The sequence below is a fragment of the Tachyglossus aculeatus genome, chromosome 9 (genome assembly GCF_015852505.1).
Source record: "Tachyglossus aculeatus isolate mTacAcu1 chromosome 9, mTacAcu1.pri, whole genome shotgun sequence".
Classification (NCBI taxonomy): domain Eukaryota; kingdom Metazoa; phylum Chordata; class Mammalia; order Monotremata; family Tachyglossidae; genus Tachyglossus; species Tachyglossus aculeatus.
Window position 1 is genome coordinate 57,935,574 of NC_052074.1, and position 21,955 is coordinate 57,957,528.

Here is a 21,955-nt window from a genome sequence, read left to right on the forward strand (position 1 = left end):
TTTTTTAAAAATGATATCTGCAGTTCTGAACCGTTTGTACAGAATTAAGGAAATCTGAACATAGTCTAAGAAAATTATAGATTAAAAGTACATTACATGACAGTTGTTTAATGTCAGTAACATTTTATACTGTCATTTTGGAGCTAAGGAATTCCTATTTTGTTTTATTTAAATTAATTCATTTTGGGGTTGAACAATAATGTTAGTAAGGATTTGCATGTGGCAGAAGGACATAAACTTTTATTCCTTAAGCCAATAAATGTAAAGGAAAATGTAATATATTTCCAGAAACTGGAGTCTAGTTTCTCAAACTGATGTTGATTACTAGAATGCTGCATGGAGAAACGATTATAGTCATGTAGGTTGGGTATACTTTAGGAGAAAGGCGGCATCACATTCAGCCAATTCATTTGGCTCCAAAGCAAAAAGGGAGAAGTCAACAGAACAAACTTTGGACTGGTTTGTAAGTCAGTTACAAAATTTTTGAAAGTCAGCATTTTAATGAAACATATTAATGCATAGACATGAGCATGACAGACCTGCCAATAAATGAATAACTGAGCCCTGCTTTTCCCTTTCAGCAAATTGTGCCTTTTTGTTGACCTATTAAACGCTGGTCAAATGGTTTTCGTAATGGCTCTTGAATATTGGGTACTTCCAATTACTGATGGGCAGCTGTTTTAAATTTGTGACTCCCTGAATCCTCAGCTACAGGACAGTGTGGTATACTAGCACTAAATCTCCACAAATGGAAAAGTAATAGCAGAAACATTTAGAAAGGCGAGGTTAAAGAAATTTAATTTTGGTCAGAAACTATTTACAATGTACAGTCAGTTCCATGAATTCATTACTTTCAGAGGAAACCAGTTAGCACCTGAACTAGAGCATGGATTTTCTGCTTCTAGTGGAAATATTTGTAGAGCTTCTGATAAATTTATACATTAGTTGGATGAATTCCTGTGTAAATATTGTGGTAAAGTATGTTTGTGAAGTTTCTAAGGGTTGCAGCTGTGCTGTTAGCTATAGATGGTGCCTGTAATATATAGTAAAACATCTTTTTTTAACCAACTTAAGAGAACCTTTGTGGATGTGAGTCTGAAAAATAACTGTGACTCAATTTAACAATATCCTTAAAGATGAAAGCTTATTGTGGTTGTTAACATGGGATTGACTGTTCTTTACTTGGGTCTGTTGGAGAACATGACGAATATTTCAATGGTACCTTCCCAGTGGCAAAAAATTAACCATCTGCTTAGGCTCTTACTACCATTATGGTTATAGAGATTGTATTTCATTCTTGACTTCCTCACTCTTAGACCTGGAGCTTGAATTCAAATATATTAAACCCACTGTATTTAGCTTGTTTTATGAAGGGGAGAATGTATAGAGATTTTACCTAGAGATAAGGGAGACTGCTGATTTATTCAAGTACTTCCCTTATTTAGATTCTTTAAGCTTGATTGAGTGACTTTTATTATGTTGTTCTGATTATGCCTAAAGTAGTGAAGCATTTTGTGATTTATATAATTCAGGAACTAAGTATATAGACTATGATTTAAAATTGTAAAAATATAAAATGACATTTAAAAAATAACTTACCCTGGCTCTGTGCTTAAGTGTTTAAGATTTTAATAGATAAAAAGAAAAAAAATACCAGGTGCTCTTCACATTATATCAAAGACTCAATATATTCTAAATTCTTAGGCTTTAGATGTTTTGTATTTAAAAGATTTTTCCAAGTTATAGGTACATTAATCATAAATGAGCTGCAGAAGCCACCAATTTGCTCCTTATGTTACTGGAACTGGTACCTATTAGACCTAGTAGTTTAATAATAAATACAGCAAATCTTTTATGTTTCAATTTGTTTGCCTAGGTTAGATAGTTTCTGATACGAATAAATGTTTGTTACTTTTTCAGGTAAATATCCTTCAATATAGTAAATAGTTCTTATAGATTTGTGAGTGTGTACTATATAGTTTTTTTTGTTTAAAAAGTAAACAGCAAGCTGAATTTTAATTTGTTGCTGTAAACAAAATAAAGATCCAGTAGTGAAATGAAAAAATGACAGTCCATTTTTTAAACAGAAAAGGGCTAGAATTCTTCATTATTAGATATACAGTATCAACATAATCGATCTAGTGGCATTACATTTTAGCTGAAAATACACTTAAATCCTAAGCCATACAGCTACCACATGTGAGTGAAACATCTTTCATATAGTTCTAAGATGAAATTACCCCTGAATGAATAGCATCTTCATTTATCTTCAAAACCTTCTCTGTGCTACCAGTGAATCTACTCTTTCAACATTCTACAACAAGAATTACATTATGTCATTATAACAGTGTTCTGCAGCAGTGTGAAATAGATTGGTTTGGAAAATGAACCTGGCTCTGCTATAAATTACATTCACAGGTAAAAAGGAATTTGTTATTTTGTTTAAAATAGTCACAAATATAATTATGGTCTTAATTTATGTTAAACTACAAATGTGGCCATTACCATAACTGGATTAGGAACTAAATATGTCATTCTAAGAATGATACCTAACACTTTTCATTTGTAACCTTAGACATATTATTTCAATTACAGGGTCTGCAGCTGTTTGATATAAAAATGAATTATTTCATAGATAGGTTTGTTCGTAGTTTTTAATTTTAAAACATGTCTCTTCAATAAGGTGAAGAATAATTCTTTAGTTGTCCTCACAGATTTCTCTTTGTATCCTGGTAAAACAGCATATGAATGAAAATACAAAACCACTTTCATTCGGCACCTCCACAGTGACATTGTATATGCTTTAAAATATTTTAGTGAGCTGTTTCTCATACTTCAGATATAATTGTAAACTGAAAAGATGAGTATCTCTGAAGAGCCCTCAAGGTCTACTGTATAATTTTTTTTAATAGTTTTCTTATATTTAGAGTGGTGGCTAACTTCTGATGTGGCATTTATATCCACTGGGAAGCCATGTTAATCCCCTAAACCCCCCCCTACAAAGGCTCACGTAGTAAAGATTATCTGTTTTCAAGTTTACTGAGTATGGTTCTCATGAATCATAGTGTGATTTGTGAGCATCACATTCAGATTCTGTACTTTGGTTTTCAATAGATAAAGACTACTTCTTGGATTCAGTTAGAGAAGGATTTGTTGCTTATAATACTGTAGCAACAGAAAAGACTTTGCTTCATGGGAATATGATAGCAGTAAAGTGGTGAATGACATAGGAGACAGGAGGAAACAGAGAGCATGTATTTATTCCCATAAATGTCCATAGTGAGGAGCGAACCACAGCAGCCACACTGACAGAAAAAATAAGTGAAAGAATAGTGACTGCAGCTGTAGCTGCTATTACCATTATCTGACCGAAATACCCAGTTCAGATCCTGTAAGATTTGGCATGGGAAATCAGTCAGCCAGCAACAGGGTTGGAGAGCACCAAAGCTTAGTTTCCCCTAACTTCCTGTTGCCGTTCAACTCCACGGATGTTATTCCTTCACTGCCACCACTCCTGCTATTGGCCAGTTGAATTCGCATACCACCTCCATTGGGAACCTCGTTGGAAATACTGGTTAGCCAGTGTTGGTACCACTGCTTTATTTTTGTTTCCCTTCTTTTCTCTTGTAGCTTCTGCTACTCCTCAGAGTACCTTTCCAGTAGTACTGCTTCTTTGGGAAACAGGGCTACATTGGGGCTTCTGTCTCAGCTCTCACATTTAATCTCCACCTGGGCCTGTCTTCTGCTAACTAGAGGGGTCTCTCTCAACCCTGATGGTGACACTTCCAATTTTTTTCTTTATATCCCTTCGTGTGGAAATATTTGAATATTGAGATCTACCATTGGCATATCACCAAATTACGGTGGAAAGATTGTTAGTCTCTTTTCAGAGCCCACTGTTGGGTAGGGACTGTCCCTATGTGTTGCCAACTTGCACTTCCCAAGCGCTTAGTACAGTGCTCTGCACACAATGAGCGCTCAATAAATACGATTGATGATTAATGAGGGCAGCACTACTTCTTACAAACCCTATTTGACTTTGACATTTATGAAGCTCTTAGAACCATACTGAGCACAGGGGAAAATGACACAATTACTGATTTGGATGTGATCCTTGGTTCACAGGTGGCTTATAATATAGGAGGGAAGGAGGGTGGGCAAGATAAACACTTAGGGAAATAAATAAAAGGATGCAATTCAGTTAAGATTCAAAGGCAGTGAGAAAACTAACTGTACATCACTTCCGGGAGAGAATTGACCTTACTGTTCCAGGCAGTGGCACCCTTTGGTCAAGCAACGACAACCATCCTAATGTTTTAAAAAGTTGAGGCAGGTCTTTGTGGGTAGTGAAGGAAGGGGATATAATACCTACATTATAAGTTCAGAGGGAATAGATCTGTGTACAGCTGTAATTTCTTATAGCCATAGTTTATTATATAATAATAATAATAATAATAATAATGATGGCATTTGTTAAGTGCTTACTGTGTGCAAAGCACTGTTCTAAGCGCTGGAGAGGATACAGGGTGATCAGGTTGTCCCACGTGGGGCTCATGTCTTAATCCCCATTTTACAGATGAGGCAACTGAGGCACAGAGAAGTTAACTGACTTGCCCAAAGTCACACAGCTGACAATTGGCAGAGCTGGGATTTGAACCCACAGACTCTGACTCCCAAGCCTGGGCTCTTTCCATTGAGCCACGCTGCTTCTCCTTGGATATCTGCAACTTATATCCAAAATTTATATTAATATCTTTCTCCCCCGCTGGACTATAAGTTTATTGTGTGCAGGAGACTTGTCTATCAACTCTGTTAGATTGTGCTCTCCCAAGAGCTTAGTTCAGGGATCTGCACATCATAAGCGCTCAATAAATACGCTTGATTGATTGATTGGATCTGGAGCCCCAGTAGTGGAGGGGGACTAGCCATGGACAATTTTATTTTTTAAATATGAAGTCACATATCATTTTTCTTCCATTGGACTAGTTAAACATTGAAATGATAGCTAATTTAGGCACTTTTCTGTAAGTAAAGGACAATGTTGGATTTATTGTGGGAGAGCATTAAAATGATCTGGTGAAATCGCATCCCACTCTGGTGTATACTGAGCTCCAGCTAGGTTGTAAACTGGGTAGAGTAATGTTCCGGGAGTCAGAAGAACCTGGGTTCTGATACCGGCTCTGTCACTTGTCTGCTGTGTCACCTGATGTGGGACAAGGACTATGAGCCCACTGTTGGGTAGGGACCGTCTCTATGTGTTGCCAACTTGTACTTCCCAAGCGCTTAGTACAGTGCTCTGCACACAGTAAGCGCTCAATAAATACGATTGAATGAATGAATGAATGACGATGTCCAACCTGATTAACTTGTATATACCCCAGCGCTTAGTACCGTGCCTGGCATATCAGTCAATTGTATTAAGCGCTTACTGTGTGCAGAGCACTGTACTAAGCCCTTGAGAGGTACAGTATAACAGACACATTCCCTGCCCACAAGGACCTTACAGTATAGAAGGGAAGGCAGACATTAATGTAAATAAATTATAGATATGTACATAGGCTGAGGGTGTGTGTGAATAGTTAGCATTTATATACCATTTTTTTAAAAAAGGATCACACCTACTAATTCTATTTTATGCTTCCAAGTGCTTAGTACAGTGTTCAGTACAGAATGGGCATACTGAATTGTAATAATTGTTTTTTTAAAGCTTCTGCCCACTGTTACTTGCTATTTAACCTGGTTTCATTTCAGATTAAATCCATTCACGTAATTATTTTTCTTATCTGCATTTCCACATCTACAGCTTTTTGGCACAGAAGTGACTAAAGCCGAAACTAGTATTCAGTAGTATTTAATAAGCACTTTCACTGTGTTATATATGTGGGTGAGGACAATAAAAGTGAAAGAGAAGAGATTCCTACCTTTGAGAATCATACAATACAGAAATAATGTTCTGGAGAACAACTTATGCTTCCCAAGCACTTAGTACAGTGCTCTGCACACAGTAAGTGCTCAATAAATATGATTGAATGAATGAGTGAGAAAGTTTTGGATAGGAGGCCTATTTCCAACCAGTAGGCTGGGCTAATTCCATTATTGCTAGGCTACTGGACATAGCTCCCAGGCCCAGGGATGAGGTTAGAAGCATTCTAGACTATCATGGAAGTACAAAATAAACAACTTTCTCTTCCATCCAGCAGGCAAATGGTTCCCTGCAGCCATGTAGCCACTTAATATATACCACTTCTACTATGACACAGTTATAGATTCAGTCAAACACTACAGCTTGGTGTTGATCCCAAAAAACGAAGATCAAATTTTTTGTTTGCAGATGCTCTGTTGGTTTGAGACAAGGGAATTGGGAATGTCTGCATCATTAAGAAAGAGGAGGTTTGGGGTTATTTTTTAAAGCTTGGAATTACCTCATGCAGACGCAAATATAGATGCCTATTTATATGCAGATCCTAACAGCATTTCTCTTTCTGGCAGTAACTTTGCATTGCAGATTCAATCTGTGGTTCACACTCACACCTAAGTCTTTCTAGGCCTTATCTCTTTCAAGGTTCCTGTGGCCACTGAATTGTTTGAGATTCCTTTCCTGTCCTTTTTCAGTTTGTCTTATTTTATTTTCTGTCCATGTTTCTAATCTCTCAATTGTGATTTTTACATTTTTCTGTCACTATTAGTGGGAATTTATCAGGAACTAAATATTTCACTGACACAGTAAAGTAGTATAAGATCTGTAAGACCAATTAAACCAACCCAATATTTCACACTATTGCTTTTCTGCTCATCTAGAGACATTTTTTAAAATCAGTGTCCTCTATTTGTGGCTTTCTAATATACTGTATTAAACAATCTATTAAGGTTCAAGTATGTATTTTGCTCTTTTAGTTATACAAATTTGTTAATTGATAGGTTATATTTTCCAACAGTTTGTTTATGATTCTATTACCTTCCAATTTTTAGGGATTTTCCTTTTACTATTGGATTTTTTAGCTATTGATAATAGATTTAGAGCAGCCTTGCAAATGAGTACTGACTTTCAGTTCAATTAGTGAGGGGCTACTTTGTGCAGATCATTGCACTAGGCACTTGGGGAACATACAGGCATACCTAAATTTTCATCTACCCCAGAATATAACTTATCCTATCCTGCCTTTTAATGCACCAGCCTCCTTGTTGACCTCTCTGCCTCCTGTTTCTTCCCACTTCAGTCCATACTCTGCTGCCTGGATCATTTTTGTACAAAACCATTCAGTCTCTCCGCGTTCCTGCAGCCTCTGCCCCTGGGATGTTTGGGTGGGAGTTGGGTGGTGTTCCAGGGAGGAGTCAAGGGTGCAAGTGAAGAGAAGAAGGAAGGAACCTCGGGTCCAAGCATGGGAGGCCAGTCCAGGTGTATACCCGAACTGCTGGTTGGTGCCGCCAGCTAGCTGCAGGAAAACTGTTTCACGTGCAGGATGGAAAAGTGGGGAAGGTTAAATAATGACTCCTTCCTGGGGGGCTTCTGTCCCTAGCCTGGCAGGTGGAGACCAAGGGAGGGAATGGCGTGCCACCCTGTCATTCTGAGAGCCCAGTGAAGCATCAGGTCAAGGGTGCAGGCCAGAATTTTTTTTATTTTCACTTCCACCCCTGAGCACAACTTGTGGTGTTTGCTATCTTATCCCAGGTTACAGCACTGTTTTAGTGCAGTGCTCTGCACAGATTAAGGGCTCAATAAATACCATTGATTATATTCAAACCACATATTTTCCATGACCTTTCTTTTCTCCTTTCTTGGTCTTGTTGAAAATTTTCGAGTATTTTGACCTCCTACTGTAAAAAATATCCACTGCAGGGGTACAACCTGTATCGTTCGATACCTTATCCTGAGTTACCCCAGCCCTAGGGATGCAGTTTGTAACATTTGATTCTTTATCTTATAAGCCTAACCAGCCCAGACATCCCAGCAGAGTGCTTCAGGGAAGTAAGTCTCTCCTCATCCCACTGAGAGCAAGCAATCATCAATGAGATCCTTTTGGTAATAATTGTGGTATGTATTAAATGCTTACCGAACACTTAATTTTGCTTACTGTGTGCCAAGCTCTGTACTAAGCATGGTGGTAATCAGCCTGGATACATTCCCAGGTCCACATGAGGCTCACAGTCTTAGAAGGAGAGAGAACAAGTATTTTATCCCATTTTGCAGATGATGAAATTTAGTCACAGAGAAGTGACCTACCCAGGGTCACACAACAGGCAAGTGTGGGAGCTGGGATATTTTCCTGTTTTTGTGTGATAACTGACCTCAGGTAAAAACCCATGCCATAGGCGGTAAGAGTTAATTTGCAATGAAGAGTGAGGGTGTTTGGAACAACCAGACTGATGCCCTTGACATCCATTCTAATGTTTAGGGATGTGTTACCTATGTGGAAAGAGCACAGGCCTAGGAGTTAGAGGACCTGGTTTCTAATTCCAGCTTGATCAGTTGCCTGCTGAGTGACCTTGGGCAAGTTACTTAACTTTTCAGGGCTTCAGTTTGCTCATCTGCATAATAGGGATTTAATACCTTCTCGCCCGCCTACTTAGACTTTGAGTCTCATATGGGACAGGGACTGTGTCCGATAATAATAATGATGATGATGATGGTATTTGTTAAGCACTTTCTATGTGCCAAGCACTGTTCTAAGCACTGGGGTAGATACAAGGTAATCAGGTTGTCCCATGTGGGGCTCACAGTCTTCATCCCCATTTTACAGATGAGGGAACTGAGGCACAGAGAAGTTAAATGACTTGCCCAGGGTCACACACCAGACGAGAAGCAGCGTGGCTTAGTTGAAAGAGCACGGGCTTGGGAATCAGAGGTCATGGGTTCTAATCCCGGCTCTGCCACTTTTCAGCTATGTGATTTTTGGGCAGTCATTTAACTTCTCTGGGCCTCAGTTAGCTCATCTGTAAAATGGGGATTAAGACTGTGAGCCCCACGTGGGACAACCTGATTTCCTTATATCTACACCAGTGCTTAGAACAGTGCTTGGCACATAGTAAGTACTTAACAAATACCATAATTATTATTATCTGCATATACTGTGCCAACCCCAATGCTTAGTACAGTGTTTGCACATAGTAAGCACTTAATCTATATTTCTCATTTTTCTCTCTGGTATCTCTTTATGGCTCTATTATCCATTAATTTCTCCAAACTCCTGTTGAGCCTGTTGATATTTTTGGCCAGCACAACTTCCTGTGGTAACAAATTCCACATAGTTACCACTCACTGTTTGAAGAAGTGCTTCCTTTTGACTGTTTTGAATCTACCACCTTTAAGCTTCAATAGGTGCCCTCTCATCCTGTTATTGTAGGAATTAGTGAACAACAATTCTGCATTTGACCTATCCACATACCTCTGCGATTTTGCAGTGCCTTTTGTGTTTTTCCTTCCGTCTTCAGGCCTGGTTTGTTTTCTTTCAGCTTTTATAAAGGCATATCAAGAAATACATTTTGGGCTGCTTTTGAAACCCGTCAGAAATATTTCTTGCTTCTTGGAATCATACCCTGTTTTTCTTTTTTTATCATTTTAAAAGGTTTTCCCAAAATTTGATTCCGTGGATTGTAAATTTTTATCCTAATCTGGCTTCCTTCTTCTAGAAACGGAGTCACCCAGTTAGGGTCCAGTCGGGCCTGATGTTTGTAATTCGTTTTTTCTTTTTTTAGTCAATGATAGTCACTTTTCTGCATGAATGCCCTGTTTTCTGTGTTATAAAATTTTGCTTTGCTTGCAGCCACTTAAAAAATTTTTTGGGTAATCTTGTTTGCTATGCATATATCCCATTGGCTATATTTGCCACTGTCAGATAATTACTTCTTTTGATAATGCTATGGTATGATTTAGTGGCTGCAGTGAGTCCAAAGAACATAGTCTGATATTCTAGCTCTCTTTCTTTTCTTCTGTCTCCCAATCAGCTGTCTATATTTTGATTTTTTTATTTGTTTGACATTTCCCAAATTTTACCTTTTGTAGAGTTTGCTTAGTGCAGTGCTCTGCACAGATTAAGTGCTCAATAAATACCATTGATTAATTATATTCAAACCACATATGTTCCCTTACTCTTCTTACTTTTCTCCTTTCTTTGCTCTTATTGACAATTTTCCAGTATTTTGACCTTCTACTCTAAAAAAATAATGTGTGTGGAGTTGCCTATTTATATATAATCTTCAAATGCCTTATTTATATATAATCTTATTGGCCAGACCCTTTGTATCACAGCAGTTGTTAATCAAAAGAAAGAGTGGTATTGTTTATCCAGTTCTGAATCAGAAGCATTTTGATCTTTAACATCATCATCATCATCATCATCATCATCTAATATTTATTGAACGTCTACATAGGGCGGTTGGCACTATACTGCAGTTGCAAATGGATTTGAGCAGACTTTTGTGCATCATAGCCAACCCACTTTCAGATGTCTTTAGTGTCTATTAATTTAAGCTTTGATTTAGGCATTGATTGACATTATCAAGCATTATTCTGGTATGGTGTGCCAAGTTTCTGATTAAAATTCTTTTGCTTTGTCAATCATTTTAATTAGTTTGGGGGAAAAGTGCTCTGTCAAAGCATGACATAAGCACTGGGTGAATGATGCTTTCTGATGCCATAATTAACATTCAGTGGGTTTTCTTTGGATTTAAAAAGAATGAAAAATAATTATTGCTATTGTCATGATAAACGTTCACTTCAGGGTGTCTATCATACAGTGGCCCATAAGGCACTTAAATATTATTTAATGATTGTAAAATGTGTTGATGAATGGTATTTGATCGACTCCCTGTTAGAAGGCATGATGTAAATGACAGGGCCAAGAGCTACGAAAATAATTTTTATTTGACAAAGAATTCTGTTGTATGCTAGTTCAGAATAAAGGATTACACTAATAATAGCTATGCTAGCCATGTTTTGAACCCTTTTTTGAAAACGAAACAAATGGGAAAGTTTGGGTTTGCAAGCCTTCTAAAAAGTGATGCACTTTAAGTTGTAATATCAATATAGTTTCCATGGCTTTGAAATGATTACTGTGATGTTTTTACGAATGAATACCAGTGTAATTTAGGCACTGTTTATCATTCATTCAATCGTATTTATTGAGCGCTTACTGTGCACAGAGCACTGTACTAAGCAACAGTGAACTGTTCAAAACCCTTACAAAATCCACTGCAGGCTTGTCATAGAATCATGAAGTTAATATAGTGTCCTACTATAAGGGGGAATTGGTATGGATAAAATGGACAAAATTAAACTACAGCTTTCAAGAAGAAAATGAAAATAGTTAAGTAAATGGTATGAGTGTAGTTTTTATAAATAAACCACTTTGACTTTGTTACAGAAAAGCAGTCTTTCTAAAAAAGGTTCATTTGCTGTGTTCAATAGCACCTGTAGAAGATATTTCCAATTTCCTTGGAGTATACTTCAGTATATGCAGTAAAATTAGTGCTACCATTATGTTTTCTGTGAGCATTGCTATATTGCCTTTATGTCACGAAAAAAATCTAAACTGCGTTCTCTAGCAGTTAGCTTGAGTTTGTTTTTAGTGAACTTGTTTACATTCATTCGTTTAGGTTTATGTGATGCCTAATCACCACTGACTTTTATTGTTGATTAAAAAGTCATTGGTGGAAAATGAAATAGGAAAAAGAGAAAAACATAGTCAGTATTCATATTTTAAAACCTCTAACAAAGCCGTTTCAGTGTTACCAGAGTGCCAAATCATTTTTCAAACAAGCAGAGTCTAATGTCATAAATCAGTGTAGTTCAGCTTACTGCAGTTGGGGTGTCTGTGTGGGGGGCAGGTCCAAAGTGTGTGTTTGTGTGTGCGCATGCGTGTTCGTTTGTTCGTTAGGGGCTGGTCTGCTTCTGGCTCACTTCCATAGTCTGAGTTGCCCTCTGGTGAATTATTGCTTCTGGGGCCATATCCGACTCTTGCTTTCATCACCTCAGAATGCTGGGAAGGAGGCCGAGGCCCATTTTCCCTTCTGTTTTTGGACCACACTGATGGAGTAATAATTCATCAGTTCTCACTCCACCTTTGATAAGATTATTTAACTCCTCTCTGTCTTCCCATCTATAAAATGGAGGTAACTTCCCTTTTATAATGTACTAGGTTATTTGGAAACTGCTTCCTATTTTTAGAAGTTATGTTTTTAAACAGTAGTTTTATGCGTAGGAATTGACCTACTTAAAACCCAGTGCATGCTTTCTCTCTCTTTGGAAAAGGATAAAGTAACTCATTTCTGTAATGGCTACTTTAAATAGAAAAACGTAAAATTATGTTCATGACATTTTTTGAAAATTTCAATAGTCCTACTCATTTGGTTGAACAGCAGATCACTTAATGTTCTTCAAAGGTAGTTTGGATGAAAACTCATTTAGTCATTACTTTGTGTAGAGCACTAAACTAGACTGATGAGTTACAGAGAACATACAGACTTATGAAAACAAAAGACAGAAACCCAAGAATTCTTATATCACCAGTTCAAGCTGTTTAGAAATGTATGTGCCTAGAGGGAAAATGGAAAAGAGTAAAAGATGGACTGTGGGACTGGAGCAAGATTTTGAAACAACAGTAGTTTACATAATAATAATGATTGCATTTATTAAGCGCTTACTATGTGCAATGCACTGTTCTAAGTACTGGAGAGATTACAAGGTGATCAGGTTGTCCCATGTGCTAGATGCTTTGGAAGTGGGGAAAGACAGTATATCGTAGTGGATAGAACAAGAGTCTGGAAATCAGAAGGACCTGAGTTTTAGTCCCGGCTCCACCACTTGTCTGCTGTCTGACTTGGAGCAAGTCACTCAACTTCTGTGCCTCAGTTACCTTATCTGTAAAATGGAGATTAATGCTGTGAGACCATGCGAGACAGGGACTAACATTAACTTGTATCTACTGCAGCTCTTAGCTTAGTTCGGTACCTGTCACACAAGTAAGCGCTTTAACAAATACCATAAAAAACAAACTAGTTTGCTTTTAAGGATCAAGGAGGTATACAGAAAGGGAAAGGCATTTACATAAGGGAGGGGAAACAGCTTCAGACTCTTAGGAATGTAATGTAACATTGTGAGCTCATTGTGGGCAGGGATTGTCACTCTATTGTCACCATTGTTCTGAATGGTGAGGAGGGGTGTCTTACTATGGTGAAGACACTTGAGGAAGAAGATTTTCAATATAAATTTGCTACAGGTGGAATGCATAGGAAGGGGCTGGATTACAGCAATTCCATCTATGGTATTTGAGTGCTTACTGTGCACAAGGCACTGTACTAAATATGTAGGAGAATATCTTACAATACAGTTGGTGGATATGATCCCTGATTCTATAGAAAAATGAAGTTTGACTGGAGAGGGGAGCCCCAGGTAAAAAGGTCAGTGAGGAGGCTGATATTGTAGTGAAGATGGGATATAAATGCTTGCATCAGCATGGAATCAGTATAGATAGAAAGGAAGGGGTAGATTTTAGAGATGTTGTGAAGATAGAACTGATAAGATTTGGAGACAGATTTTGTATGTGGGTTGAGTAAGATGGGTGAGGATAATGCCAAAGTTACAGGATGGTAGAGTGATCTACAGTCTTGAGGCAGGCTTTGCGTGTAAAGATAAGGTGCTGCATTTTGCACATGTTAAGTGTGAGGTGTCCATGGCACATCCAAGTAGCGATGTCCTGAAGGCATGAGTGAATGCAAGAGGGCAGAAAAGTTGGGGGGGGTCCATGCTGGAGAGGTAGATTTAAAAATCAGCCACCTAGAGATGGTAGTTAAAGCAGTGGGAGCAAATGAGTTCTCCAAGGAATTGGGTATAGATGGAGAATAGAAGGGGACCTAGAAATGGGGACCTGCAACAGTTTTGGGGTGGGAGACAGGCAGAGGAGGAGCAGAGAAGGAGTAGACAGAGAGATAGGAGAGGAAGCAGGACCGGTCACACGTCATTGAAGCCTAATTAGGTAATGGGTGATCCATAGTGTTGAAGGCAGTTTAGAGGTCAAGGAGGATTAGGATGGAATAGAAGCCGTGGGATTTTCCAAGAAGGATGTCATTGATGATGTTAGGACAGTTTTCATAGAGCGGAGCCAGATTGCAGGGGGTCAGGGAGAGAATATGAGGAGATGAAGTGGAGACAGAAGATGAAAATAACTCACTTGAGAAGTTTGAAAAGCAATGGTAGGAGGGAGATGGGGGTGATAGCTGGAGGATGCCGTGAGAGCAAAAGAGCAAAAGAATGATGACTTCCAAGAGAGCAAAAGAATGATGGGGGATGAAAACCAAATTACAAAAGGTATATATAACCCATAATTGTAAAAACCTTAATATTGGTTCTTTCTCCTGTATTTGTGAATGGCAGGTGTCTGTTAGTCTCTAATGTTCATTCTCTTACTCAGTTGTACTCTCACAAAGATATATACATTGAACATTAAAATACAACAGTGAATTAGATGTAGGTAATTTACATTGTCTCTCTGGAGTGTAAATGTTTTACTTCTATTTATTCTGATGACTTGACACCTGTCCACATGTTTTGTTTTGTTGTCTGTCTCCCCCTTCCTAGACTGTGAGCACGTTGTTGGGTAGGGACCATCTCTATTTGTTGCCAACTTGTACTTCCCAAGCACTTAGTACAGTGCTCTCCACACAGTAAGCGCTCAATAAATACGATTGAATGAATGAATGAATGTTTTACTCTCTCTGCCTAAGTACCTGTACTGATTAACTGTAAAATGGCAGCTTGTTTAAATTAGGAGAAAAAAAACCATATGCTTCTTTTAGCTGACAAGGTATTTAAAATATAGACCATCTCTCCCTAGATTACTAGACTTCGTATTTACATAAATAATTTTTATTTCAGGCATGCTAAACTAAGCTCATTGTGGGCAGGGAATGCATCTTTTTATCATTTTATTGTACTCTTCCCAAGTGCTTAGTACAGTGCTCTGCACACAGTAAACGCTTAATAAATAGAACTGACTGACTGACTTTATATGCTTACTGTCAAAGGTAAAATTTCAATGTTCCATTTTTTCCTTTACTTTTCAGGCATTTTTGCAAATGTGCAACCTACCTGTCAAAGTGGTTTGTAGAGCAAATGCAGAATATATGTCTCCCTCTGGTAAGTGTGCTAACATTATGGGTTTCGATGCAATTATAACTAGCATAACCTGTGTCAAGCCTTGTTAAAATAGTATATCTTTTATTCATTTTTAAATCTTTCCCTGTAACTTCAGAGCATTTGGAGCTACAAAATTCTCATTTAACCTAGGTGGTTGCTTACATTGCCAATGGAACATTGGGGAATACATGACTGCCCAAATGTGGATAATATGTAACTAGCATATCTTTTTCATTCCTTCATATCCCATGTCTTCCTTGGTCCCTCCTATTTGCCTTATATAAAACTCTGTCTTCAGAAATTTTGTGCTTTTTATTGTAGCCATGAAATAGATGTTGATGTGGATGGGGAAAACAGGTTGAAAAACAAATAATTTAATCTAGGCTCTGTCTAGATGGAATTTATTATTGGGGGTTTCTGGCTCTTAATCCTGTCTTTATACTTTGGAGATTACTTGAAGGATACAAAGAGAAAGTGTGTGTGTTCCTCTCTGTCATCACTCCTGCATATATTTTTTTAAAAAATATATCTGCCTGACAGTTGAACACAAGATTGGTTAAAAAGTCTAATGAGGATCTACAAATGAGCAACACATACAGGTGCCCCCAAAGTGGAGAAATTATTATTATCACTTTTCATTTTTTAACTCTACTGGATGGAGTTCTCATTTTATAACTCTGCTTAAATATATCATTTGCATGGCATAGTGGATAGAGAACAGGCTTGGGAGTCAGAAGGTCAGCGGTTCTAATCCTGGCTCTGCCACTTGGCTGCTCTGTGACCTTGGGCAAGTCACTTGACTTCTCTGTGTCTGTTATCTGTAAAATGGGGATTGAGACTGAGCCCCACGCAGAACAAGGACTATGTCCATCCCCAGTTTGCCTGTATCCAACCCAGCGCTTAATACAGTGCCTGGCATATAGTAAGTACTTAACAAATACCAGATTTATTATTATTGTTATTATTTGGCAAAAGCCAGCTGGTGTAAACTCATTTCCAGTGTCCTCTGGGAAATACATAACATCCCATCACTGCAATAACATCTGGGGAATTACTGGTGCTAAAATTTGTTCCCTTGCCAAGAATGACAATAAATGAGCTAAAGTGAGCAAAAACATCACACACACGTTTAGAATTTGATCGGAATACTATTTGTTTGTTGGAAATTTATGAATTTATACCTATATTCTTTTGAAAATGATTTGCTAATACATAGTTCAGCATCGGGTTCTGGTCCTCGAGGTTTCACTAGCACTGTGCTAAATTTTGTAGCATGTGAAATGCATGTCTTTCTGGGATTGTGATTACTACCTTTATCACAGATTTTAGGCCTTCTGTCCAGAAAAATAACATTAAAAATTATGGTTGGAAACCATATAGATAGTTGTGCTGAAAGCAGACATTTAAATTTAGGTTCTATAAATTTGGTCGTTGAACACAAGGGGATGCCAAGAAAGAAACCAGTCCTTCTCACCGTCTCCAGGTAAAATCCCCCTTAAACCATCTTGCATGGCTGAGTATCTGTCTTCTTTTCACTCTCAAAGATGACTTTACAACCTGCCTTAGGATCCTGGTCTTGAAAACTTTGTTCAAAAGTTTGTGAAATCTTAAAGTAGAAATTAGAACTTACTTGCCATGTTTTGCATAGATAAAGATTAGGATCCCAGATATCCTCCTTATGAGAGCAATCAGTCTACGACCCTATATTAGTGCTGCAGGACAGACATAGTGATGCTTCTCCAGGGAGCTGCTATACACCCCAATTCTACCAGAGAAGCAAAACCTACACCTGCTTTCATTTGAGTAATAGCTAACCAGGCAGCAGCCTTCTGTGATGGGCTGTGATTTTAGCAAATGGAATCTCCTATTTTAAGTTTTCAGAACTTCCAAGGGCAGTCCTGGTCTGGGCTGGTAACTAGTTGATCTCAGGAAGTCTGAGGGAGGATAAAGAGAGTTGTGGGGAAACTCATCCATCCCTCCTGCAGGGTCCCCAAAACTAAAATTTGCACACCAAGGCCACCCCATGCCCCTTGACAGACAGCAATTCCCCCAGCTGCTCTTGGGTTTGGAGATTCCAACGCTTCTCAAATGTGTACTGGCTGCTTCTCTGTGAACAGCCACTAATCTCAAAATGGCCTGATGGGCCTTTGGAGGAACAAAGGGACTATGCCATTTCTGATCCCTCAATGCAGGGTTTAGGTTTCCCTTTTATTGGCCCAATTGTATGGACAAATGGGTTTAATAAATTGATTAATGTAGTCATTAGCAATAGTTCTGCCATGAGCAAGGTCAGCCGTGCATGTATGTGTGGTATGTGCGCGCACACACACGTGTGTAGGACTTCATTTCCCACCTGAAATAGCTAATTCTAGTTTGGTGCCCAAATTATGATGAGGTACATTTCACATGAGATGCATGTAAAAGATTCCACAGTTCCAGCTATTTCCTCTTGGATAGTCTTCATTTATGGAAAGGTGGAGGAAAGAGGGATTTTCAGTCCCGGAATTAGCATGGCAGTTTTCTAACATATGTCTTAAATTTAAGAAAGGAAATGTAAAGCTGTATTGATTACAAATAAGAAATCTGTATATTTTTGGTTTTTTTAGAGTGGAGTTGCGGGAACACCAAAAGATCTTTTTTACATTTGGCAGCATGGAAGTGCATTCTAAAAATCCATTGAGTTCTTGCTTTTCAAAAAGACCTGCATATCTTTTGTAATACATTTTATCGTATGGATGCAGATGAGGCTTTTGTTGGTGCAGTGGATCTCATCCATTACCCTTAGGCTGACTGTGAGCTAGAGAGGAGTGAATCTATTGAAAAAGTACCATGACGAAGCCTGCTGTTAGTGTGAACTCTGTTTGAACTAAGTCTGACAGCAAACTTCATCCATTGGGTTTGGGTAGTAGACTTTCTTGCCATTTGGTGAATCTTTTACCTTTGTGTGTATGTGCTAGACTAAAATATAAACGTTTACTAAGATGAATCTTTCAAAGAGGTCTGTTTTGTCGATCCAAGCCACCCGATTGTTGGAGGACATTTCATGTTGTAATCAAATTAATAAATTATTAGGTTCTGGAAATATACTTTTGTTGATGCCTAATGTTATTGACTAGTTGTATATATAGTAAAGAAAAGTGTATTACAATATTCAGTATATATCTCTGACAATGTATAAATAAAAAGGCTCCTTTGGATCTCTAATATATCATTTCTTTTTTAATGGTCTTGCCAAGTTTTCACAATTCAACTGCTGATTTTTAAAGCTGAGATTGAGATTGCTCGGTTGTAATAGGAAAGTATTCTTTTTGTCAGTTTGTGATAATTTACATACCATGGATTTTATTTTGAACAGCTGCAATAAATTGCCATCACTTCTCAAAGTTAAAGAACTGTCATATTTAAACTAAACTTCCACAGGTAACAACTTAGTGTCAAGGACTTATAGAATCAAACATTTTGCTGTAATATTCATTAAAGAATCTCTTAGCTGCCTTGAAATGCATTGTGTTTTTTTTGAATAGTAACACATTTTGATTTACTAAAATATGTCTACACATTTTTCCTCAACAGGTAAAGTCCCTTTTATTCATGTGGGAAATCAAGTAGTATCAGAACTTGGTCCAATAGTCCAATTTGTAAAAGCCAAGGTAATAAAAAAGATATTAAATACATTTGATCACAGTTACGGCTAAATAAGTCATTAATCATCCTTTAGCCTGTCTTAACATTTACATTGATTTTAAACTAGTTTTATGAAATGTCAATATAAACTAGTGATGAAATTTTTCTAAAGTATTTGTATTTTGTTCATAATATGAATTAATAGCGAGAAGTAGCTTGATTTTTATTAAATGGTAAATTTTTTCAAACTTAGTTTACAAGTCTTTTTTAATTATAAAAGCAAAATGCCTTTGTTTTGGATGCTGGCATGCTTGGCTTTTGGGAAGGATTTGTGTTCTTTTTTCCCCAGTTGTGCTTCAATTTGCTTAGTTTTGAACATAAATAAAATGCATTAAATTGTAGTATATTGGATATCATTTTTCTAAAGCATACCCTTAACCCATATGGGTACACTTGCTATATCTTGGTTATAAAGACATTCATAAGTCTTGAAGTTACAGAGAATACAACCTTTTGCTTTGTGCATTTGATTATCTTAAATGCATTACTTGTGTATTTAGCAATTTTGGGGTATACTAGAACAATCAATCATATTGAGCACTTATTGGGTGCAGAGCACTGTGTTAAGCATTTAGGAGATATTATATAGAGAGATATATCAAAGTTTTGTCTTTGATAGAAGACTAGTGGTGCAAGTTTTCTTTTTTGCAATATATAATTTAAGGATGAATGCCATTATTGTTCCAAACCATTTAAGTTTGTGGATAGATCAACAGCTATATAGGTAAGGCATAACATTTAATAGTTGTTTTAGTTTCATGATTTCAGGAGGTTCAATAGAATGGTGATAATTTCCTGTAATGGGGAAAAATAAATCTCCAATTCACTTTATTATACAGCAATAGAAGCCTGTTTTATTCTTATCTTTTCATATGGAGGATTATTTTATTTTTTAAAAATGGGAATTTGAGTGGAAATTTGTTAGCAAGGTAGGATATATTTAACACAAACATGACTGGCTGCTCTGGTTTATTTTATTCCTTCTGTGATTTAAAAAAAACCAAAACAAACCCAAAACTTTATTTCTCTTAGGGCCATTCACTTAGTGATGGGTTGGATGAAGTCCAAAAAGCAGAGATGAAAGCCTACATGGAATTAGTCAATAATATGCTGTTGACAGCAGAGGTAAAGTAGACAATAAATTGTGTCAATTTTGTTTGTGGTGTTTGCAAATAAGAGTGTTTTCTACATGAGAGTATTGGGAGGGTTTTGGTCGGATTATATGTTGACACTGTCAATTTGTAGAGATAAAAAACATAAACAAGTAAGACATTTTTATGAGGAAAAAATGTGTTTGAGTTTAGGAATAGACTCAAAGCACTTAGTGTGTTTAAAAAATTAGCAGTATACAATAATCATCTGCTCAATAGGAAACAATGTGGCCTAGTAGAAAGAGCATGGTCATGAGAGTCAGAAGCCCTGGGTTCTAATCCTGACTCCTCCACTTGTCTTTGGCTTTGGGCAAGTCACTTCAGTTACCTCATCTGTAAAGAGGCCACCAGGAGCTGAGAGTCTCGAGAGAAGACACTCATTCCTTATCCTGAAAATGCTCATTATCTAATGGGGGAAGATAGACAGATTCTATTAGTGGGAGGTGGGGGGCAAGGACATCAAGAGCATTTTTGCTTCCCCTGACTTATAAACAAGATTGTTAATTTTCTTATTTCAAATTCATGTGGTTCCTGTACTTTATTTCCCATACTTGGTCCTACCAACTGTCCATTTTTTGGGTGGGGAAAGAATAACAGACTGGAATCAAGAGTTCTTTGAAGTCTTTTCTCTGAAAGACTTACCACACACTTTCGTGGGGTCCATCTCTCCCATTGCAACTCTTTCAAATTCTGCTGAACTGACTGAACTTTGGTACTGATTGAAATTAGTAATTGGTAATAACCATTCAAACACTTTGTCATATTTGTATGGGATGATACATACCTTCTTTTTACTTTATGGGACTGTTATGTGGCTTGCTTAATGCATGCATGCATATTACTTTTAGTTCTGTAGAGATGTGCTAAAATAATCTGAAGCATTACTTTTTATAAGATATCATTAAATTTAATGCTACTGTTTCCAGAAAACCCCCCCAAATGTTTGGCTTGTTTTAATAAAGGTGGCTAATAAATTAGAACGATAGGAAGTAATTTTGTTTATATGGCCTCTCTTTGGTGTTCTAAAGTTTAGCAAGTGTCCCTTTGTTTCTAGTTGTATCTTCAGTGGTGTGATGAAACTACAGTAGGGGAGGTGAGTGGTTCTGCAGCATTTATCTTAATTAAAATTTAATGAGAAAACACTTTTGCAAGTCCCTGCTCATAAATGAAACATTGTGGTTCATACCATTAGTGATATAGTTTTTCACTTACTTTAATTTTGCTTGCACATACATTTTACGGAAGCCATGTGTCATTGTTTGAAATAACTGGTTGCAAAGTACATAAAAGTTTATATATTTTTTAAAGGGAATGGTTTAAAATTTTAATTATTTTAGACTGCAAGCTATGAATTTTCAAGATTAAGTGTTTGTGTGCTAACACTTAGGATCTAAACTCTTAAGTCAAGTAGTTGGCCAAGTGTTGCTTTTGGAAGTTGCCTTCATTTATTGGAAAATACCACTCTGTCTCCTTTTAAATTCTTTTGATCAAGATCACTCGCTCTAGGTATGGGTCTCCCTATCCTTGGCCTCTGAACCACATTTTGGCTTATCAGAAGCAATGGGAAGTCAAGCGCAAGATGAAAGCTATTGGATGGGGTAGCAAGACTCTTGAACAGGTCAGTCAAATGGGAAAGCCTGGCAGCCTCCCTTGTTTTTTGACAAAACCTCTATGTAGATATAAGGATTGACACAGTAAAAGCAGTTTTAAATCAAGAAGTCATTTTTTTGTTTCCATACCCCTGGAAAAAAAAAGTTTATAATATATAACACTGAAATTGTATATTGATTTTTATTAACTTAACATGAAATTTAAACAGTATATTTTCACTTGGGAAAACATTATGAGCAGTTGGCAGCCTTTCAACTATTGCAAGTCGGTTGTTCAAGATGGTGTCCTACATAGTGGAGAAGAGAAAAGGTTTTGTGTAAATAAATTTAGTGAACAATTCAATGGTCATGATACAGTCGTCAAAGAGGATATTAATCCT

At 37.3% G+C, this 21,955-nt stretch overlaps 1 protein-coding gene across 2 annotated transcripts in view; it reads left to right on the forward strand.

Moving 5' to 3' along the window:
- Positions 1–21,955, forward strand: part of MTX2 (metaxin 2) — a 55,918-nt gene that overhangs the window by 26,079 nt on the left and 7,884 nt on the right. Inside the window, exons 3-8 of one of the 2 annotated variants that reach the window (XM_038751055.1) lie at positions 7,927–8,032; positions 15,058–15,130; positions 18,704–18,780; positions 19,847–19,939; positions 21,020–21,058; positions 21,458–21,583. In XM_038751055.1, the coding sequence (XP_038606983.1) occupies positions 15,070–15,130; positions 18,704–18,780; positions 19,847–19,939; positions 21,020–21,058; positions 21,458–21,583 (396 nt within the window). In that variant the 5' untranslated portion in view covers positions 7,927–8,032; positions 15,058–15,069. The remainder of the gene's footprint in view (positions 1–7,926; positions 8,033–15,057; positions 15,131–18,703; positions 18,781–19,846; positions 19,940–21,019; positions 21,059–21,457; positions 21,584–21,955) is intronic. The other variant, XM_038751054.1, reaches the window with a different exon arrangement.